At 33.3% G+C, this 22,013-nt stretch overlaps 1 protein-coding gene across 1 annotated transcript; it reads left to right on the forward strand.

The window, feature by feature from the left end:
- Window positions 1-1,316: 1,316 nt before the first annotated feature.
- LOC111049618 (maltase A3) lies at window positions 1,317-20,924 on the forward strand. Its single transcript, XM_022335740.2, has 10 exons — window positions 1,317-1,713; window positions 8,424-8,603; window positions 11,215-11,375; window positions 12,284-12,412; window positions 13,332-13,570; window positions 15,131-15,329; window positions 16,616-16,871; window positions 18,517-18,712; window positions 19,124-19,270; window positions 20,347-20,924. Exons 1-10 carry the CDS (start codon window positions 1,536-1,538, stop codon window positions 20,501-20,503), a joined length of 1,842 nt encoding a protein of 613 aa, XP_022191432.1. The 5' UTR covers window positions 1,317-1,535; the 3' UTR covers window positions 20,504-20,924.
- The last annotated feature ends 1,089 nt before the right edge of the window (window positions 20,925-22,013 follow it).

Here is a 22,013-nt window from a genome sequence, read left to right on the forward strand (position 1 = left end):
CTTAAAGAAAATAAGTTGAAAAGGTAAATTGAGAGCATGAAATACATTCCTTTACAAATTTAGAACATGGAATTCAAATACATTTATGTGAAAAAATGAACTTATCTCACAAAATCAACAACATATTGGACTCATCCAACACAGCATTTTCCCAATTCATGACATTCAAGGACAGGAGAAAAATGTATGAATCTCTAAGAGAAAAAACAGTTAACAAGACATTGAAGGCATGAAGGGCTTCAGTGTGACGGAGGAGATGAATCAGAGCAGGATTTACAGTATAAGCCTCCGCAGTTTATCATACAGCCTTTTGACTTTTGACTTTCCCTCTTATGATCACTTCTCTCTCAATCCCTCTCTCTCCTGTCGATTCCTCTCTCCCTCTTCCCTTTTAGAAGCCCTCTTTGAGCCCTTCAATCCAGGAACAATATTCCTTGCTTCCTCCCTTCAGAATGCTCTCCTGCTCCTCCTCAGAACAAGTCCCTCCGCAGTGAGGAGGGATGCATGTTTGTGTTTTAGACAGGCCGACGACGCTTGCTGGTGATATAAAAAAGAAACACTTTTTGATGGGCGTGTATGAACTGATAGGAAATCGAGGGAGTAGGCAGAAGTGAGAAAAGGAGAAGAAGAAGAAGAGAAGAAGAAGAAGAAGAAGAAGAAGAAGAAGAAGAAGAAGAAGAAAAGAAGAAGAAGAAGAATGAAAAGAAGAAGAACAAGAACAAGAAGAATAACAAGAAGAAGAAAAGGTGAGGAAGTAGTAAAGTGAAATAAGAGAAAGAGATAGTGAGGAAAATAAGAAGAGTATTGAGACAATCTTGCGGTAGAATAGAATGCAAGAGAATAGAGAGTTCAAGAGCATAGACGACGCATGCAAAGATGATTGAGAATTAGGAGGAGAGGAAATTGAAGAGAAAGTTTGGGAAAGGTTGAGAAAAAAGGAAAAGTAGAAGACAGTAGAGTTGATAATGATGGAAAAGTCAAACTGATTATTGGAAGAAAGGAGATAGATAAATAAAAGATAGCTGAGGAGTAGAAAGTGGATAGAAAGAAATAGAAATAGTAACATACGTTAAAATAATAAATAATATTTTATGTATACTCCCATCAATTTATTTTGTCCTTCAATCGAAACCCAACAATAAAAACCTACTGTTACAGAATTAAGTACTAATCCCTTTAGAAAACGGAGTTCTTTCCAAAACACGTTACTTTCACTAATTTTATTGCCCTGAACAACTTGAAATAGAGCTTCAAAAACTGATAGAATGATTTATTACCGTTTATTTACAAATTTTATGGCCCTATTGAATCCATCTTCATTTGTTAGATCTATATAAACACACAAACATCTTTGGAAACGTTTCACATGTAACGGAAAAATCCTTGACATAACACTGGTTTGGATTTGCTTTTTTTCAATCGACTTTTAAGAATAATTATTATATTATTTTTATAGAAGATGATTTATTGTGAATTGTGATGTATTAGATCGGTGGTATAAAACTTCTCAACAGAAAAAACACAGAACTAGTGAAATGGCAATTTTCGACGCTATTTTTACAATTCGATTATTGGTTATTCTAGTTTCTAGTTTTTTTGTAACTACTTGTAGTGCTAGAAAAGAATTGGAATGGTGGCAGACCACGGTTATTTACCAAGTTTATCCAAGAAGTTTCAAGGATAGTGACGGAGATGGAGTGGGAGATTTGAAAGGTAATTATTATTTGTTGAATTTTTACACTTTCCGAGCTCGAGATTTAGCTTAGTTCTAGACTTTAAACAGCTCGAGTCAGAAAATTGTTTTTTCGAAGTGGGGCATTGTCGAAGTTCCCATTTAAATTTAATCTCTGAAAACTAGAAAATTGAACACAGAGAAAATAGTGTCAGCTATTTTGAATTATTTAGGATTGTTTAATTTCGTCAAGGAAAAATCTGGTGTGGCGCACTCACACAACTTTCCTTGCCGTTATGAAAATTGATCAACTGACGCTAGTGTTCACGCGCATCTCAAGTCTTCTAATATCTGAACCATCTGTTGACAGGACAATAGCGCTGCAGACATACGAAGTCTGTCTCTTTTCTGAGTAGGGCTACTTTTCTCTCTATTTCTATACGAAGTCTGCTATCTCTTCATAGTGAATGATTTAATAGAATCAACAGTTTGCAATTGAATAATCTTATTTCCTCGAATTTCGAGCTTATTTTCAATTTTAGGTGAAAATATTACAGGCCATTAATTGTAGAGATTTTTATGCTCAATCTTTTCAATATAAAATGTTTTGTTTAAATTGTATCTGAAGCCTGATAATTGGGAATCTAGAATCAAACTTTGCATAGATGGGGCGATGCTCCTGAAATTTTTACAGATATGGGACTTGTGGCAGTTGATAGAGCTTATCAATGACTTTTTTAGGTATGAATTTAATCAAAATCGTTGGAGCCGTTTCAAAGAAAATCGCGAAAACCCTGTTTTTGACAACATTTTCGCCATTTTAGCCGCCATCTTTAATTGCATTTGATCGAAATTGTTCGTGTCGGATCCTTATAGTGGAAGGACCTCAAGTTTCAAATTTCAAGTCATTCCGTTAATTGGGAGAAGAGATATCGTGTACACAGACGCACATACACTCATACACACACACACACACTCACATACAGACCAATACCCAAAAACCAGTTTTTTGGACTCAGGGGACCTTAAAACGTATAGAAATTTAGAAATTGGGTTACCTTAATTTTTTTCGGAAAGCAATACTTTCCTTACCTATGGTAATAGGGCAAGGAAAGTAAAAATCAGACTATAGAACTATTCATCATAAATCAGCTGACAAGTGATTACACAGATAGATGTGTGGAGAAGCCAGTCTATTGCTGTATTTCCATAGTTTCAATCCGGTACTTGTGGATGAGAATACTGCGTGAGGTCTACTGTTCACAGAACTACTAGTATATAATTTAAATAATATAGTTAATAACTGATTAATTGAATATAATCAGTAGTTAAATATAATAAATCATTGTATTTGTCTTATTTGAATTACAAAGTGTAATTTCTTGGTAACTAGTCAATATTGTAGAACTGAGCTCATCTTATTTCATCTGGTGATAAAAGTAAAGACAACATTATTACAAGTTTTGTATTTACATTTTTTGTCTTGGTTTAATATTTCACAGAGAGGTTTATATACAATTGAATACAATAAGGCTGCGCGTACACCGGTTAGTCAAGACAAGACTAGTCACGTTTAGTCACAATACTTCACATAGCTACTTGTGACAACTCACACTGATTACTCATTGCAAATACAGGTCATGACACAATCCCGTGACATTGCAAAATCGCCATTTTATGGGGTTCTAGTTCACCAATTTTCAAATTATCAGCTGTTATCATTATAGATTGAACAATATGATGTGCTATTTTGTTACATTGTTCATAGAATATTGCTTGGCTTTGAATTGTAAAATGAGTTCTTCCCACAGAATAATGATATTTAGATTCCAACTAGGAACTGATTTGTTGATTTTTAGATTGGGAACTACAAACTGTTTTGAGGTTTTGTCCCAATGCCTTATGAATCATAACAAGTTACAAGAATAAGAACAATTTTTAATGATGAAAAATGAATTATTGAACCATTTTATTGAAATTTCATTATTAAAAAATCGAAAACTTGAATTTTACATATTATCTAAACCAGAATATTGTATTTAAAAAGCATAGTGCATGATTCTGTTATGAGCAGCAGATTGGAATTTTTCAAATGTACCGCCATAAAGACCCCACATAATGGCCGCGAACACGAGTTTCATGACCTGTATAATGACCTGCCAATATTCTGGACCTTGATAAGCAACGTTGTTAAGTATTGTGACTAAACGTGACTAGTAGTAGTGTCTTGACTAACGGGTGTACGCCTAGCTTTATACTATCATATTGCATAGAATACAATAGTATTATTACAAACACTCTAGCATTGCTTTACTACTGTACTACTGTACTTTTCGCCATTTTAGCCGCCATCTTTAATTGCATTTGATCGAAATTGTTCGTGTCGGATCCTTATAGTGTAAGGACATTAAGTTCCAAATTTCAAGTCATTCCGTTAATTGGGAGATGAGATATCGTGTACACACACACACACACACACACACACACACACACACACACACACACACACACACACACACACATATAGACCAATACCAAAAAACCACTTTTTTGGACTCAGGGGACCTTGAAACGTATAGAAATTTAGAAATTGGGGTACCTTAATTTTTTTCGGAAAGCAATACTTTCCTTACCTATGGTAATAGGACAAGGAAAGTAAAAACGTTTCCAATTATGGGAAAATAAAAATTATCATAAAAAATACGACTACGCCCACTACCTCCGTAAACAAAGCCATACTGCATTCTGGTGACTTCAGTACAGGTAGGCCTCCTACACCAATAAAAACACTAGCTGATATAGATCAGCTGAAATCAACAAATTCTATTGGTGTAGGAGCCCTACCTTTGCTGACGTCACCAGAATGCACTATGGCTTTGTTTACGGAGGTAGTGCTACGCACCGTTTCGGAAAGCCAATTTTCTGACTCGAGCTGTTTAAAGACTAGAACTTAGCTAAATCCAATGTACCTAAAATACATGTATTCTAGTTACATTGGCTAAATCCCGTGCTCGGAAACCGGCCCTAAAATGACGACTTTCAGACTAAAAAAACTTCTTTATTCTTATTTTATGGAATAACGTAATTCGGCAAAGTACAATATGAAACTTCATTCAATATGAAATTAATACAAATTTTACTTGTTGCGTCAAGCTTCATTGTGTCATATTCTTTCGTATTGTGTTTTTTTTCAAGTTTTTCTCAATTATTTATCAATAATATTGATGATTCAGTTCGAAATCTTGTGAGACCGTTCTCCTTAACATTGCAATTCTAATGCCTCTACATTAACTCAGATGTGTTCTTCTATAATATTTTATGTTATCAAACAAAACCAAATTGATATTGTCGAAACAATTTAAGATACGGTACTAGTTTCGTTTTCACACCATTATCAATCTCTAGTAAACTAACACTTAAACATTGAACAGGTGAATATATAGTGTAGGTGGGGCCCTACGATTAGCCATAAGTTGTCAACCAATAGAGACTGACCTCTAATGCCATTGGCCAAGAGAAGACACGCCAAGTATTCAAAATAAGGGCATGAGAACCGTAAGACAACAAACAATAAAGAGATACCCAGTAATTAAAATCTGAAATAAGAAGGAGGTAGACACCGAGCACTACTCTAAGATGAGACTAAACTATAATACGGTTTTGTATTCTAAAAAATAATATATTCTGTAAAATAGTATATTCTATAAACTAATACGGTTTTGTATTCGCTAAAATGAGTCTCATATTATCCATTTGGTTTCATAAGTGACCAAGTTTAGACACGCTCAAGTATTACAAATCAGAACCTTTAGACAACAACAAATGAAGAGAAATTCAGTAACTAACACAACCAAAAGGATAATATCAATATAAGTGAAAATAAAAGAGATCCATCTTTTTTTAAAACTAGTAAACAAGAGAATACAAAGACTACATGTCGATAAACATAGGTAGAAAAATCTTATATAATGGAGGTGGTATTTAAACGTTTAATAATTATCTTCATTGCTTCTGAAATAATTATATTCTTTATTCCTCCGTAAAATGACTATAGAATTATTTTACACATAGTAGGTATTCACCAGGTTGTAGGGCTTCAAATTCTGTAGAAAATGATACCAAAAACGCAAAATTGAAAATGTTGACACAGGAGGTTTTCTAAGACCAGCGACGATATTCAATTGTCTGCCTTTACCATTGGGAATTCAACATTTTCTCAGCCTTCAACTCATGATTATTTGTTATTAAATGCTCGGCAAAATTTGAATCAACTTTTTGTGTTTGTCACGTGGTATTTTAGCACCACAGAATATTTGGAGTAAACCAGTGAATTTTAATAGAATTATAAAATGGAGAAGAAAGTTAAACCTAGTCAAAGGATCAATCAACCTAAATTGAATATTGTTAGCGATAAAGAGTAATCATATTATCTGAAATGATAAGAAAACATGTATAACTGGGATTCAACAACTGAGAATCCATTGGCAGAATTAAAAATTATAAAGCGGCTTATTTATTATTGGCGGATTATAAAAAATAAAAGTTTGCATGTACATTGAGGTTAGAATTATTTGTTTACACTTTTAAATGAATCAATCAATCTAGAATAAATCGATAGTTATTTGAATCAATACCTAGCGAATCAGCTGATTGTTCGATCAACCAGTATAGGTTGAATTATAAAAATTTACTCACAAAAGATGTATTATATATACTAAGGAAGGTTGATGTATAGAAATACTGACAACTATTATTTCTGTATGAATATTTATTATAATCTAAAAAGCACGAAAATCAAGAGTATACAAAACTCACATAAAAAACTAAATGTATATTATCTATTAACATCGTATATCGCGATTTATTTATGAATATAGTTTAAGATAATCACTCCATATATTTATATAAAAACTTTTTATTTAATTTTTTCTATTATAAAGTTGAAGAAGCCCTGATTCTGAAGCAACCAATTGTATTGAGTTTACTAAATTAAAAGTCAATCAGAAAGAGGCTTACAAATTGTTCAAGGAAGAGATAAAGTTTTTCTGAAAACCACCTTCTTCTGGCTTGTGATCTTGACCTGAGAGGATGCACATAGAGTTTAGGGTTCATTCTTCCTTTAAAATTTTAAAATTATCAAGCCAACCCCTTTTTTAAATGTGAAATATTTGTAATCAATGTTAAATTGTCTGTGAACTCAGTGTTGTTGAAGAGTTCATAATTTGTAATCAATTCCCATAAATATATCTTTAATTCGGAAAGAAATCTATAAGAAACCAGGACCACGCGTTAGCCCAGCAGAGACGAAAGGGACCTGCCTAATTAATTATTGGAAATAATTAATTCAATCCACGAGACCGTCAAGAACGTCATTAATGTGAGTGATAAATCAAACGAGCTCGTTTAAGGCCTTTCTATGCATAATTAGGGAATTAATCAAAAGCGCTATACAAGTTAAATTAAATTAAAGGAAAAATCACAACGTGTTGAGTGCTATCACATAATTTATAATAACATTTTATGAATTTGCTTGATATATGTAGGAAGCTTACTTCCATGCACGGCCCGAACTCATATAAAACCCTGAGATCTCATGTAGAGTATTAATTTATTAATAAATATTATTTGCAAATTGATCAAAGTATATCATATTAAATCTGCAGACCGAACAGGGTTTATTTGTAGAATTCTGAATTGACTTGAAGTTCATATATCAGTATTAAATACAAATTTGTAAATTTTAAAACTCAATATTGTGAATGCTATTAAACCTTGTGATAATTATTCAGATTTTAGAAAAGAATTTATTTAAGAAAAATTATAGATATAAGAAAATTTTATATACATTGTTTTATGGGAATATATTTTGTGTTTTATGTCAGCATACAAATCATAGAGATTTATTTTATCCTAACTTATCTCGTGATATACAGTTTGAGCTGTCTTGGTACCAAAAAAAAAAAAAAAATATTCAGCAGCATATAAAATTATTGAATCAATTGATATTGATCTTATTAAGAGCACTCCATATTTATCATCCTTTGATGATAATCATATTAGTCTGCCAGAAACAACATATTGACAATTATATTAATAAGGTTCCAGTTATATCATATAAGGATCCAGAGAGCTTCAAGAACTGGCGTTGTAAGTTCTAAGGAATTTTAGAAGGATAAATTGGTGAACACCTGTATTCATGACAAGCGTTTTAAGGATCAACTAGAAAAATTATAGTTGGTCTTTATTATTCTTTATTGTATACATGGTTACTGATAATCAGTCATCAACTATTCTTTTGATTTCCTCATTGGTATTCTTCAAGAACTTCATAGAAGCAGCGGTAAGAATTAATAATCACCGGTCATTGAACCTTATGGTGATTAATTGCATCTGGAAAATTCATGTATCTACCACTGAGCTAAAGCTGAGGTTTGAACACATCAATTTTGCGAGCCGGACGGCCTTAATTTTTTGTGAATCTATTCACAAAATAGAGAATTTAGTAACTGCTCTTATAAATATCAAGAACATCATATCATCTACAAAGGATTTGCAATTCACCCCTTTACACAATGTCACCCAACAAGTGGGGCAAAGGTCTTTACACAATGGCTTCATAACGTGGGACTCTATCATAAGAGATAACCCCTCAGGAAGCATGACTTTACATGTTGAATCTCCTTTTCGTATATTATTAATCCTCTCTTCCATTCACTTCTCAATCTTTATTATTATCTCTTCTCTATTTCAGGCATTGAACAAATGGCCGATTATTTCAAAGAGATTGGAGTCGGCGCAGTTTGGTTGAATCCCATTTTCGAATCACCCATGGAGGATTTCGGATACGATATTTCAAATTACAGAAAAATAGATCCAACTTTCGGAAGCATCGATGATTTGGTCAGTTTGGCGAAAAAACTGAAATCAATGGGTGAGTTGGCCTTAATAAATAAGTAAATATTGTTCTAATACCACATTATGAATTGTTAATTGAAGTACAGTAGAACCTCTGTATAACGAAGTCGATTATCCCGAGAAAAAATTCGCTGCAGTATTCGTTATCGAGAGGTTGTTCTGTCAAGAAAACTGGCATGATCTCATGGATCTTATAATATATCACGGGCAGTAATTAAATGAATATGCTACATAAAACATAGCATCGAGAAGGTAGATAGTGTCATTTTGTGAAATGTCACACATTTTACAAAATTGAAATGTGTGACAAAGGAAATGGTGGGAGGATGGGGAAATCCAGCATTCCCGTTCCATCATTCATAAATGGCGAGTTCTAACAATATATATATATATGCATGTGCATACATAATTAGAAAAAAAACATAATTTTACACTTAATATATCAAATACCAATAGAATTTAGAACGTTCTGGAGCCACTGACACGCATCTTCTCCAGCATCAGTTCTAACAATTGAAATGTGTGACAGAAACAAGGATGAGAAAGTCCAGGCGTTTACCTGCCTGCTCTACGAATGAATTCTTGGAATTCTACATTTCCAGTAATTTGCATTCAATTTCTGACATGTGTTTCAACCTGTATTGACTGTCTACCACCCTATCTTCTTCCTACCTGAATTGTCATTATTTTTAGTCTATTGACCTTTCTGCTGAAACTGAACAACTGGAAAATGACTGTCTGCTTCCTATACACACTACATTTTGTATGTTGAAGTGAAGAGAAAAATTTGTTGTTGAGAGGTCCGAAACTCGTTAAATAGAGGTAAATAAGCAGCCAAATCTCTAAAATGTCATGGGACCAGGTAAAAATTCGTTGTGTAGAGGATTTCGTTAAGTGGAGGCTCGTTATACAGAGGTTCGACTGTATTTGTTTCTCCTCCATAATAATTACTATTCATCTCTACAATGATATGATATTAGTGATGAAGAATCGTGACAGTTTGAAGTTGATCTTCAAAGTGCTAGCTTTGATTGATGAATGGGAAGTATTGTTGTAATTTATAAGGGATGTTGTATGCTGATAGTTCCAAGTTAATCTCACTAAAGGCTTCATGCAAGTTGAAACACTTATAACACGTATGACACTAATGGCCAGTTGAATGGAAAACCAATCAAATTCAACCGCCGTTGAATGTTTACAGCAAACGGAACCAATGCAACGAGAATCAATTAATGAATCTGACGTCAATAAAATGACGTCATTTCATAATAGTTGAAAAAAATCAATTCGATTGAGTCTTAGAACGACAAATTATACCACACACAAGTCTAGGGCTCATTTGGATAACATCTTCAGGAAAAGAAATGGTGTTGACTCGCCATGTTACAGAATAAGAATGGTTAATCATAAGAATGAGGGATGAGAAAGGGAATATTGTACAGAATAGAAAGAATAGAAAACGAGAAAGAAGAGGAAGAAGATAAACGAGAGAAAGAAAAGTTGGAAGGGAAAGAAGAAAAAAAAAAGAAAAGGAAAAAGGGAAAGAAGAGAATGATTTATGAATTCGATATTTCATTCATTTATTCATACAATGAGTACATCATTGAAATGATAGGGAGAGGAAAATAAGGAAACCCTGTGCTATTTCTCTCCCAAATATAGATAAGGTTTTACATAGTTCGAAATTGGTTGAGTCCTTCACTTCACAAAATTTTTATCCCGTTCTGGAGAAGAATAGACAGCAATTATCTCATACTTTGTATACTAATACAAATTATACTTTGAAAAATATTTTGTTTTGATGATAATACAATCTTCAATGTTGTTTTGCATCACGGACTGCTTATTATTAGATCACTTTTTGCTATTAGGAAAAACGACTAGCAGTCAGATATCTGACTAGCAGTCAGATATCTGACTGTTAGTCGTTTTTCTAATAGCAAAAAGTGATTTGATAATACATTGTTTTAATTCTATTGTGAAATCCTATTGAATGAATAAAATTTATTGCATCAATAATTTTCGCTTTGGTAATCCTGGGTTATAAGAATGAAACAAAATTTGTTGTTGGTTATCCATCTTGTTTTCACTATTATTATTACTATTAAATTTTGTAAAACTTTAAAGTGAAAAAACACTCTCATTCTTTGATGTGGCGACGTCCATTTCATACTGGTATTGCAAATTTCCAAGCCAAACAGAAACTGAAGTGTTTAAGGTTATGAGCGTGAAATTTGATGAGAGTGGGGGTGGAGGGGAGTTTTGGCGGTTAATGGAGGATTTAAATGAGGTCGTCAAACAGGGTGTGGGAGGAAAAGTTGATTTGGTCATTTAGAATATTGTTTGGCTGTTGTTTGTATATTTCAAACTGTTCTAGTACATTTAATTTTCTGCTTTTGTTGGAATAGTAGAGTATTTCGAGGTTGTTGTCTATGTCAGGGTGTGTGTGGTCAGTGGAGATAATGTGCTCTGCAAATGTGGAATGGGAGCAAGGATGGATGTGAAGAATGTGCAATACCAGCACGAAACGGACGTCGCCACATCAAAGAATGTGAGTGTTTTTCACTTTAAAGTTTTACAAAATTTAATAGAAGCTAAATTCTTCAAATAAAATTTTATTTCTGCAGATATAAAGCTGATCCTGGATTTCGTCCCCAACCATTCCAGTGATAAGAATGAGTGGTTCCAGAAATCAATCAAGAGGGAATCTCCTTATGACAACTACTATATTTGGAAGAAGCCAAAAGGATACGATAATAAAGGCAACCCTATACCACCCAACAATTGGGTAAGATATTTATATACCTAAATTAAGCCTCATAGAATCAGAAATTATAATTATTGGGGGAGTCAATAGCTTTTTCAATTTGAATCAACAAAATTGAATTCACTTGAAGTTCGTCGGTGTTTGACAGAACAGAGTTGAAACTCCTATATTACAGAGTTCTGTCAATAGTTACAGCTAGTTTTTTCAGTTCTTTCAGTTACCCTGCAACTGGAACAATTGCTCATTCTTTCAGCACGTTCTTTTGTTCTTCAGCAAGATATTCAAGTTAATTCACTCTGAAACTGAAAGAATCGCACCACGGAGTAATTCGTGGTCTAGTGGATAGAGTGCCTGCGTAGCAGCATAGAGATCCCGGGTTCAAACCCTCTTAATACCAAAAGTTTTCTAACCAGATCATTCCCGTGTTATCGGATGGACACGTTAAACTGTCGGTCCCGGCTGAAGTATGACAGTCGTAAGGCCCATTGGACGGCTTAAATTATATATTCAGGCGGTGGGACCTTCCCGCAAGGGACTCCCCACCAACAAAAGCCATACGAATTTACTTTTAATCGCACCAGAAAAGATAACCTGGATCCAGATTACCTGGATCCAGAGATGTATGTAGGATAACCTAGATAGATGTAGATGTATGTAGATGTATGTAGATGTATGTAGATAACACCTGGATCCAGATTACCTGGATCCAGATATGTATGTAGGATTGATTAGCAGAGTTTCTCGACTGTGCTTCCTGAAAATGATGGATTTAACTCAATTCAATTTGGTTCTTTCCAACCTTTGTCACATTACAAAAACAAAACTTGAACAGAAATCGTCTACTACTTGATACTTCTAATGCAATATTATTAGTTTTCAATAATCTAAGGCAAGACTATGTGCTAAGACATTGATGTGATTCCTTCCAGATTTCTGTGTTCAACTTGAAAAGTGCATGGACTTTCAACAAGCAACGGGGAGAGTTCTATCTGCATGCCTTCCTTGATAAGCAGCCAGACTTGAACTACAGGAGTGAGGAGCTCAAACAAGAAATGAAAGTTAGTACCGACTACTTACTCCTATTACGTACATTGATTATATTTAACTTCCATCATAGAGAGAAGATATCATAAAAATATATCCCATGGTATAGGTCATTAATGTTCAAATTCAATTATTTGCCATTAAAATTATATACAAATTTATAGAATAAATATTCCCAATAATTGCAATATGGCACTACTGGCAAAGAACAACTTGTGCGCCGGCAGTGAGTTCAAACAGCTAGGTATGATAAACATGTCAAAAGAAAGAAAAATAGAGCTTATTATAAACAACTAAAATAAATAGAATTATGGAAAACTAGGCCTCATCCCAATCTTCACAAACGATAACAAATTAAAAAGTAAATAAATTGGGAAAAGTATGAACAATTGGAAGCTTTGAAAGAGAATTTTGAAGATTTATAACAAAAGAGTGAAACACTACATGGTGAAGATGGATAATTTTTAATAAACATTATTTATCTAAATACAATTCAGTATAAGATTCATTATGGATTTTGTAATTCTATGTTTATTGAATTCAGTTGGAACTTTATTCATAAAATAGATTACAACAACATTAATAATTATTATTAAACAAAAAATGCTGCAAATCACTCCGAAGACTTCTGCTACTGCAAGTATTGACAACAGGGTAAAAAGCTAGATGGAAATTCGATGAGCGCTACTATTCGAAAATTATTTGTCAATTCCCGGGCTGACAAATAATTTTTGAATAGTAGCACTCATCGAATATCCATCTAGCTGTCTCCCTGTTGTCAATATTTGAAGTAGCAGAAGTCTTCGGGGTGATTTGCAGCATTTAATTTGGGTTTTTCGTTTAATAATAATGATTTATTCATAAGCATTTGAATCATTAGCATCTGCACCACAATATTCTTCATCCATTCAATTTTCATTCCGATTTTTGCAGGATATCCTCACATTCTGGATGGATAAGGGGGTGGATGGTTTCAGAATCGATGCAGTGCCCTACCTAGTGGAGGATGACTCTTTCGCAGACGAAGCCTACATTGATCCAGAAGGTTCTGAAATTGACTATTTCAACCTCGTTCACAATATGACCATGGATCAACCAGAAACCTTCATAGTTATCAAGGAATGGAGGGATTTGCTGGACAAATACACAAGGGACCACAATACAACTCTCAAGTATGCATATTATCATTGTTCTGTGATTTATCTAGTAACACTTTTATGTGACAAAAAATTGTCTCCAAAGAGATTTTGTAAATAAATAAATATACTCATGAATGCTTCTCAATGCTAGATTAATTTGTGAATTTGAATGATTAGTTCAAATTCATTCATATACAAATTATAATCCAGGTAAAATCCACAGGCATTCACCCAAAACTGCTCTAAACCTTAATTTGGAATAGCCAGACTAGAGGTTATGTGAAAATTGAGGGAATTATGACTATGAACTCATGAAATACTTAAATACTATCAAACCAGAATTTCTAACTTCTTCTTCTACTACATCTCCATCTATATTAAATGATATTTCAAATATATAACGTAGTCTTACTTATAGCACTCTGTATCTGACTCCTATTTGCGAACAAAGTCCAGTAACTTACTGTACTTTTTTGTTAGTAGTATCTTGTTTACTTGTACCTTTTCATTCTTTATGTTTGTAAATATTTTGTATAAATTTCGAGTGAATAAATTTGATTTTGTCACATTAATATGTATGTCTATGTGAACTGGGTTCTCCGGGACCATCAGAGAGCGAATTTTAAACTAAATAATGTTGTTAATAAACGAAATTCCACCCCGAAGACTTCTGCACTGCAAAAGTATTTTCAAAAGGGAAAACAGCATTCTCTCTGGTAATATTCCTTTCTGTTGTCAAAATTTTCAGTAGCAGAAATCTTCGGGGTGTGTGATAGCATTTCATTTGAAATTTCGTTTAAAAATATGTTTATTTAAATATTTAATAGCATTTGAGAGAATGCAACAATTTCTAATTTGGTAAAAAAAAACAGCATTCTCTCTGGTAATATTCCTCTCTGTTGGCAATATTTGCAGTAGCAATATTCTGCAAATATTGACAACAGGGTAAACAGCTAGATGGAAATTATAGTATAGCGCTACTATACAAAAATTATCTGTCAGCCCGGGAATCAAACCCAGTACCTTCTAATTGCCACTTCCAATTTATTTCCATCTGTAGACTGGCTTGGCGATTTGGATTTATATAAAATGAACGCTGCTATCCAGAGATTGTCAGTTTGGTGTAAGGGTAAGCATTCCTAACCGGCAATTAGGAGGTACTGGGTTCGATTCCCTGGCTAATAAATAATTGTTGTATTAGTAGCGCTCATCGAGTTTCCATCTAGCTGTTTACCCTGTTGTCAATATTTGCAGTAGCAGAAGTCTTCGGGGTGATTTACAGCATTCAATTGGAATTTCGTTTAATAACAATTATTACTAATCCATTTTCATGTGTGAATTTTCAAGTTTATAACTGTCTTTCTGTGATATTCAAGTTCATGAAGAGCCTATTAACCATCCATCAATCTATGTTCATCAGAAATATGGAAATTGAAGCTTATATCCGTCTGTTAGTGCAGTTAGCATCAGATTTTATCAAAATTGTGCCGTCTGTTAGTGCAGATAGCATCAAATTTTATCAAAATTGTGCCGTATCATCTATCAGAATTCTTCACTTCCCATTTATTGATATGTTCCTCGACCTATTTCCAGGGTCATGCTAACGGAAGCCTACACTAGTTTCAATAAAACAATGATGTACTACGGTAATGCCAGCTACCCCATCTCTCAGATGCCTTTCAACTTTCAGCTGATATCTCGAGTGACGCCCCAGTCTAATGCCACCGATATTGCTGACGTGGTCACGACGTGGCTCAAAAATATGCCCGATGGTACTTGGGCTAATTGGGTGGTAAGTTACACAATATTTATAACACTCTGGCCCGGTTGCACAAAAGCAAATTAAATTTTAATTGTGATCAATTCAACGAGAACCAATAAGTGAAGGCGTTCTTGAAAAGACGGCACCTCAGTATTTGATTAACGACAGTATTAATTTGACGACAGTATTTGATTAACATTGGTGTTGCTATCCTTGTCTATCATTTGACAAAGCCGATAGCGCTATCCTTTTCTACCTCTGCAACGTTGCCACATTGCTTTCCAACAATGAAGAAATTCAATTGATAAAGATTTAATCTCAATAATTATGGAAACTATGAGTTAGAAAAATATGTTTTCTCTACGAATAACATATAAATTGGTTATTTTCAACAAGAATGAACAGTGGTTAATTACATCAGATATACACCTCTATCAGCTATCTTCTATAGAAGGCACTGACAAGGCAGAGGATCAGCAAGGCTAATCTCCTATCTTTCTCCACTTCAAATTAGAACTCTAATCCAATCTAATCCACTGCCATGATAACGGGGACTTATAACTATAGGTATAGAAAAATAAATAACTATTTTTACTTTTCTACTTTTTTACGAATCATTTTCCCTTTTCAAATTTTTCTCTTACAAATTTTCCCTTTTTCAAATTTTTCTCTTACAAATTTTCCCTTTTTCAAATTTTCTTTTTTATAAATATTCCCTTTTTCAAATATTCTCTTTCAAATTCTACCTTTTTAAAATTTTTCTCTTACAAATTTTCCCTTTTTCAAATTTTTCCATTTCAAATCAAATCGTTTATTACACAAAAAATATATACAGAATACAACAAAAGGAAATTGACAACTTTGTGCTACACGTCGGCAAAAGAAAACTTGTACGCCGACGTGGAGTCTTAATATAACTTATTCACTTATACATTAATATTAATATATAAAATAATCATAATAATAGGCTTACAATAATTAACATTCAACCAACTCAATATTCCATTCTAAGAAATAACAATAATTAAAGATATACATAAAGCTGAATTTTAAATTCATACAACATTAATCAATATCAAACCAAGTCATTAATTGAATAAAAATAATTTTCTTTCACCCAGGTATGGAGCTCTTTTATTTTAGGCTTCTTTATCAAGCATCCTCTTGGAACTTTATTATAGAGCTTATTTATTAAATATGAAATACTTCTACAAATCAAAAATCCCTTCAAATTTCCCTTTTTTCAAATATTCTCTTTCAAATATTCCCTTTTTTCAAATTTCCCATTTTTCAATTTCCCCCGTTTTTCCCCGCAGATAGGCAACCACGACAACTTCAGGGTGGCCACCCGCTATGGCGTGGAGATGACGGATGCCCTGAACATGTTGGTCACCCTGCTGCCGGGGACGACGGTCACCTATTACGGCGAGGAGCTGGGCATGGAGGATGTGTTCGTGAGGTGGGACCAGACGGTCGACCCCCAGGGCATAGTGCTCGGCAAAAACAAGTACCTGACTGCCACGAGGGACGCCTGTCGGTCGCCCATGCAGTGGAACAGTGGCATCAGTGCCGGTAAACTAAAATATAAAATCATCTATGTATATAATAAGAGAGAGTAGGGTTGTGTTTGTTCGCATCAAAACATGTTAACTTGTGGATTGCATACCGGAAAAACGGGAAAGATTTAGATCTCAAAATTTTGCACATAGACTCTAGAAATATCAATCTCGTGCACCTCGAAGCCAAAATTCCAATTTTACTTCTAGATTTATAGGACAATATCGGAGGACCGAGCTTCGCTCTTGAGTACAAATCATACACATTTTATAACGAAAGAGGAAATTATAATATATTAATAGTTTATAGAATGATATACTATGTAGGCTACAAAATTTGTTAATTTACCATTTACTTATTATATACATTTACAAGTACATATTCTTCACTCATAGCATCAAGTTACTATTTTGGACTTTTTATAGTAAAACTTTAGCCCAACATTCACATCTATATGATGACGTTTAAACTTGAGAATTACTTCTAATTCTACTGTCCAAGAAAGGAATGTTATTCATACACTATGAACACTGAAAATTTATGGTCATTGCTAATACTATGTATAAACAAAATACTACACATGCAAAGGCCAACCAACAGCTGTGTGCATCTGCAAAAAAAGTTTTAGTGTTGAAGAATTAAAAGGAAATTTAAGTATTTGATGAATTTGGAAACATCAAGAGAATATGTTCTATTTTGAATATTATTATCATTTTTGAGTAATTATAATTAATTTCACCTTTCAAACCATCAAGGTTCCTTCATCGTTTAGGTCGTGTTTATATTTTACAGTTTGGCTGTACGTCAGCTTGTGAATTTCGGGGATGATATATTTCGATTTTCCACAGACGCACTCGCTCACTCATTTTCATATGCAAAAACGACGAAAATCTCAGCTGTTTTTTCAAGAATGAATTACCCTTTCAATGTCGTTCAGCGAGTTTTCCAAGGGATGAGACCTAGTGAAATCGAATTTGTATATCATAAACCTACTATGTTCCAAATTTCGTGAGAATCGTTAGAGCCATTTTCGAGATCCGGTCACATACATAAACATAAAAACATCTAAACATATAAACAGAAATTGCTCGTTTAATACTATAGGATGAATATGTACCGTATGTTAATATAGAACTATAATCTAGAGAGACTACCTCTTTGAAACGGATGTTTAAAATTGGCAACTAAATTAATAACCAGTCAAATTTTGTCAGGTTGGAATTAAGTTGAGGAAGGTTTCTAAACAAGATTTGAGTTCTGTCATTTTATTAGGTTAGCACCAAGTTGAAGAACTTATCCATACTATAATAAAGGGAATAACTGGCTTATACTCACGTACGGGATTGGAAAATAATGTTTGACACATCATCACGTCTGAACTACTGGACTGATTAACTTGAAATTTTGCATATGGATTCTTAATTGACCGAGGATGGTTATTGGCCTATTTCCAATTCAAGTTCACAGTTTCTCAAGTTTTAATATGGACCCTTGCGGAGCACGGGTTACCTGATAGTCGTAAATGTGTAGTACTGCAATCTTGAAGGTCTTGGGTGAGGGTCTTGGACCCTCAATCATTATTTTTATTCATGTACTTTCAATTATTATAAGCTTTATACAATTCTGTTATTATTGCGACTCTTAAATAATTTGTTTTCAGGATTCAGTACCAACGAGCTGAACTGGTTACCGGTGAATCCGAACTATTGGAGAATAAATGTCGAGGCCCAGAGGAATAGTAAAGTCAGCCATTTGAAGAACTATAAGTACCTTGTTGAAGCCCGAAAAACGGAGACCATCAGATACGGATCCTTCAACTCGTACACACAGGGAGACTGGATACTCATCTTTACAAGGTATTTTTATAGATTAACCAATAATTAATTATAAAAGAATACTGGTAACCTTTTTATTGGACTAAATTTTGGATTTAAATCAAATCAAATAGAATCAAATTTATTTACCAATTAACAACAGTGTTACAAGAAAATAAATAAATAATTGGCGTGGCTAGAAAGACAAATCTTGTGTTTTAGCCATGAGTTCAAACATTTCTTACTATATTCAACATGATTTTAGAATTAATTCCTTCTAGTTTTCATCTTATACTATTAGTTCAGTTTCTATCTTCTAGTTGGTTGTTGTTTTATTTGTTAGTTTACTAGTGTTTACTAGTTAGATGTTGTATCATAAATACTATAGATCTTAAGATTATTTTGGATCTCTTGAATCTAAATAATATCCTATTCGATTGATATTTCTTATAGGAAATTGGAAGGTCATCCCACATTCCTAGTAGTAATCAATATGGGAACTGAGGAGGCTCACCCTGATCTGTCCAAAGTCAACATTAACCACTTGCCTGAGAAAATGTGGGTCTATGTATCCAGTATCAACTCCTATCACCAGAGAGGGTAAGTTGTCAATTTGAATTGTCAAAATTAGAGATAATGGAATAGTTTTCTTATCGTCTCTCAATTATTCAAGTTTACTCTATATTCCTCAATGAATTTGGAGAAAATCAAATGTATCATCACAGATACAACTCTTTGATAGAGTGCTTGTCTGTGGTATCATGCATAATATGACGTAATATTTGCATTATGACGCCATCGATTCCACAAGTGTGGGTGAAGGATGAAGAATAAGGTATGGTAATATGCTATTTGTAATATTCTGAAATAATACCTTTAAGACGATTTTTAAATAATATACATAGGAGACTTTACATAAGACATAGCAGACTTTACGCAAAATTTCGAGCTGCATGTTTGAAACGGCTCTTTATTATAAAGATTGTCAACAATTTCCGAAATCAATTAATTATTTAGTGAGTTGTGTTTTATGGCTCTTAAATTTCGTAAAATTAGCAGGCAAACATTTTTCAATTAATGGTGACTCGTGTGTATTATTTGTGCTTGAAGAAGAAGAAGAAGAAGAAGAAGATTTCCTCTATCAGTTTTCTCTTCACACAGCATAGAGTAAAGATACCGTTGAATAACTTGTATTTTGTCTCCGCCATAGCATAAACTTATACTTAAGATACTTGATTTCTATTTGTCTCTGACCACAGTCACTAATAGCCAGGTTTTTGACTGTACAGACGTATCGGTCATGTAAAACGTTACGTTAGTGGCCAGCCCATGAAAATAAATATGAGATCTACGTTTAATAGTAAAAAAAGTATAATTTGAACGGGTATGGGACTATTATTGACCGAGATATCTAATATGAACAGTTCTCGACCAAAATTATTTCAATAATTTTATATATATATTATGTGAGCATTATTGAGAACACGTATATTTGGAACTTGTACGGAGATACATTATTGACCGAAATATGATCAAATTTCAACAGAATTTATTTTGTAAATAATTTCAGAGATTAGGTGAGCATTATTGAAAACACGTTTAATTGGAACTGGTTTGGCACTATTATTGACCGTTATATGAACAATTCTAAACCAAAATTATCTTAATAATTTCAGAGATTTTGTGAGCACTTCCAAGGATATCCTACATTTGAGACCGAAAGCTGCATTGGTACTCACTACGCAGAAAACTGGAAAATCATCAGCTTCAATTTCCACAGTTTCCATGCTGGCTATCGGATTCAGTTTACTTTTGAAATTCGTCATGAATTGAGTGTTAAAGTTATAGAGAGAGAACGAGTTATTAAAGTGTTCACTTTATAGGTAAGGGCTACTCGAATTTATGAGAAAATGGAACCCACACACTTGAAAATGACATTATAAATCGAGACATTTTGTGAGAAAAAAATAAAGTTGAAGAAATAGTACATTGATTTATCGATTTTTACATAAATAATTACAGTGATACGACATTCAAACTTCTATTGATTAAGAATGAATAAAACAAAGTTAGGTCAAGACATTAAATCTAGTTTGTATTCGATAGAGCTAAATAGATACCAAATAATTTGTTTTAACACTTTTCAAAATGATTGCCAGAAAAATTATCAACATACATTTTCAAGATACGCTATTGTTCAATGTTTATCGTTTCATTCCACTGTAGGGAGATAAATAAAATTTTTATAAAACTTCTGGTAAATTTTATTGTTTGTTGAACCTTTACATGTTAATTTTTAGTGCAAATGATTGACATAAATCATTGCACCTGAAATCTATTTCTAACTACAGTATTCTATTCTTCAATCAATTATCATACTGATATGAGTGAGTGATTGATATTTTTTATTCATTCATTGATTCAATTATAGACAATTCAATAAATTGATGGGGGGGGGACCAACAGACACAGCCCAAAACTGTTCCATCCCCGAATTTTGATTCTTATACTAGTCCAAAATGTAGGTTATGAGACTATTAAAAAATAAATTGTTCTCAACAAACGCAGTCCATCTACTGACTACTTGAGCTCAGTACAGACACATCGATTTTTGTTCGTACAGTATTTTGCCGTCCTCATGAATTCTATCAGATTAAACGGAACTTGACAAACATCATCTGTTTGGAAACAAACCTCATCTGTTTAATCTAATAGAATTTATAAGGACGGTAAAATACCGTACGAACAAAAATCGATGTGTGTCTGCGGGGCTTAACTGTCTACGTCTACTCATAGTAGCGTGAAAGTTACAGTAATAATTCAATAGTTATATGGACTATGATTGTATAAGATGATTACTATACTTCATATTCTATTATTTTATCTATTTACAATGCATGAAACCCATTTGCAATGGTAGATAAAATAATAAGGTGGTCCTTGTGCTATTATTCTTCCATATTTATAGGTGACAAAGTCCAAGATAATTTCAAATGTAAAATTTTTATATAATTTTAGTCCAAAATAAACATGAGAACTATAACATTTTCATCTAGATGGCCTCAATTAATAAAGTTATATGAGTGAAAACTGCATACAATCACTGTTAGCATAGTTAGTTTAGTCAGCATAGTCGTAGTGGGCAACAATATTGTATTCAGAGCTCAGTTCCTCGCTAGCGCACATAGCGAACGGACCTCATGAAAAACTTTGTAATGTTTTGTAATAAATAAAATTGTTTTTTAAAAAGTAATTTATTTATTGATAAACTTTAACTGGCGCAGTCGGTAGGACGGCTTCAGAATTAGTCAATTCGTGAAATTTAGTGAAAATAATTTTCCAA

Source organism: Nilaparvata lugens, chromosome 13, assembly GCF_014356525.2.
Source record: "Nilaparvata lugens isolate BPH chromosome 13, ASM1435652v1, whole genome shotgun sequence".
Lineage (NCBI taxonomy): Eukaryota > Metazoa > Arthropoda > Insecta > Hemiptera > Delphacidae > Nilaparvata > Nilaparvata lugens.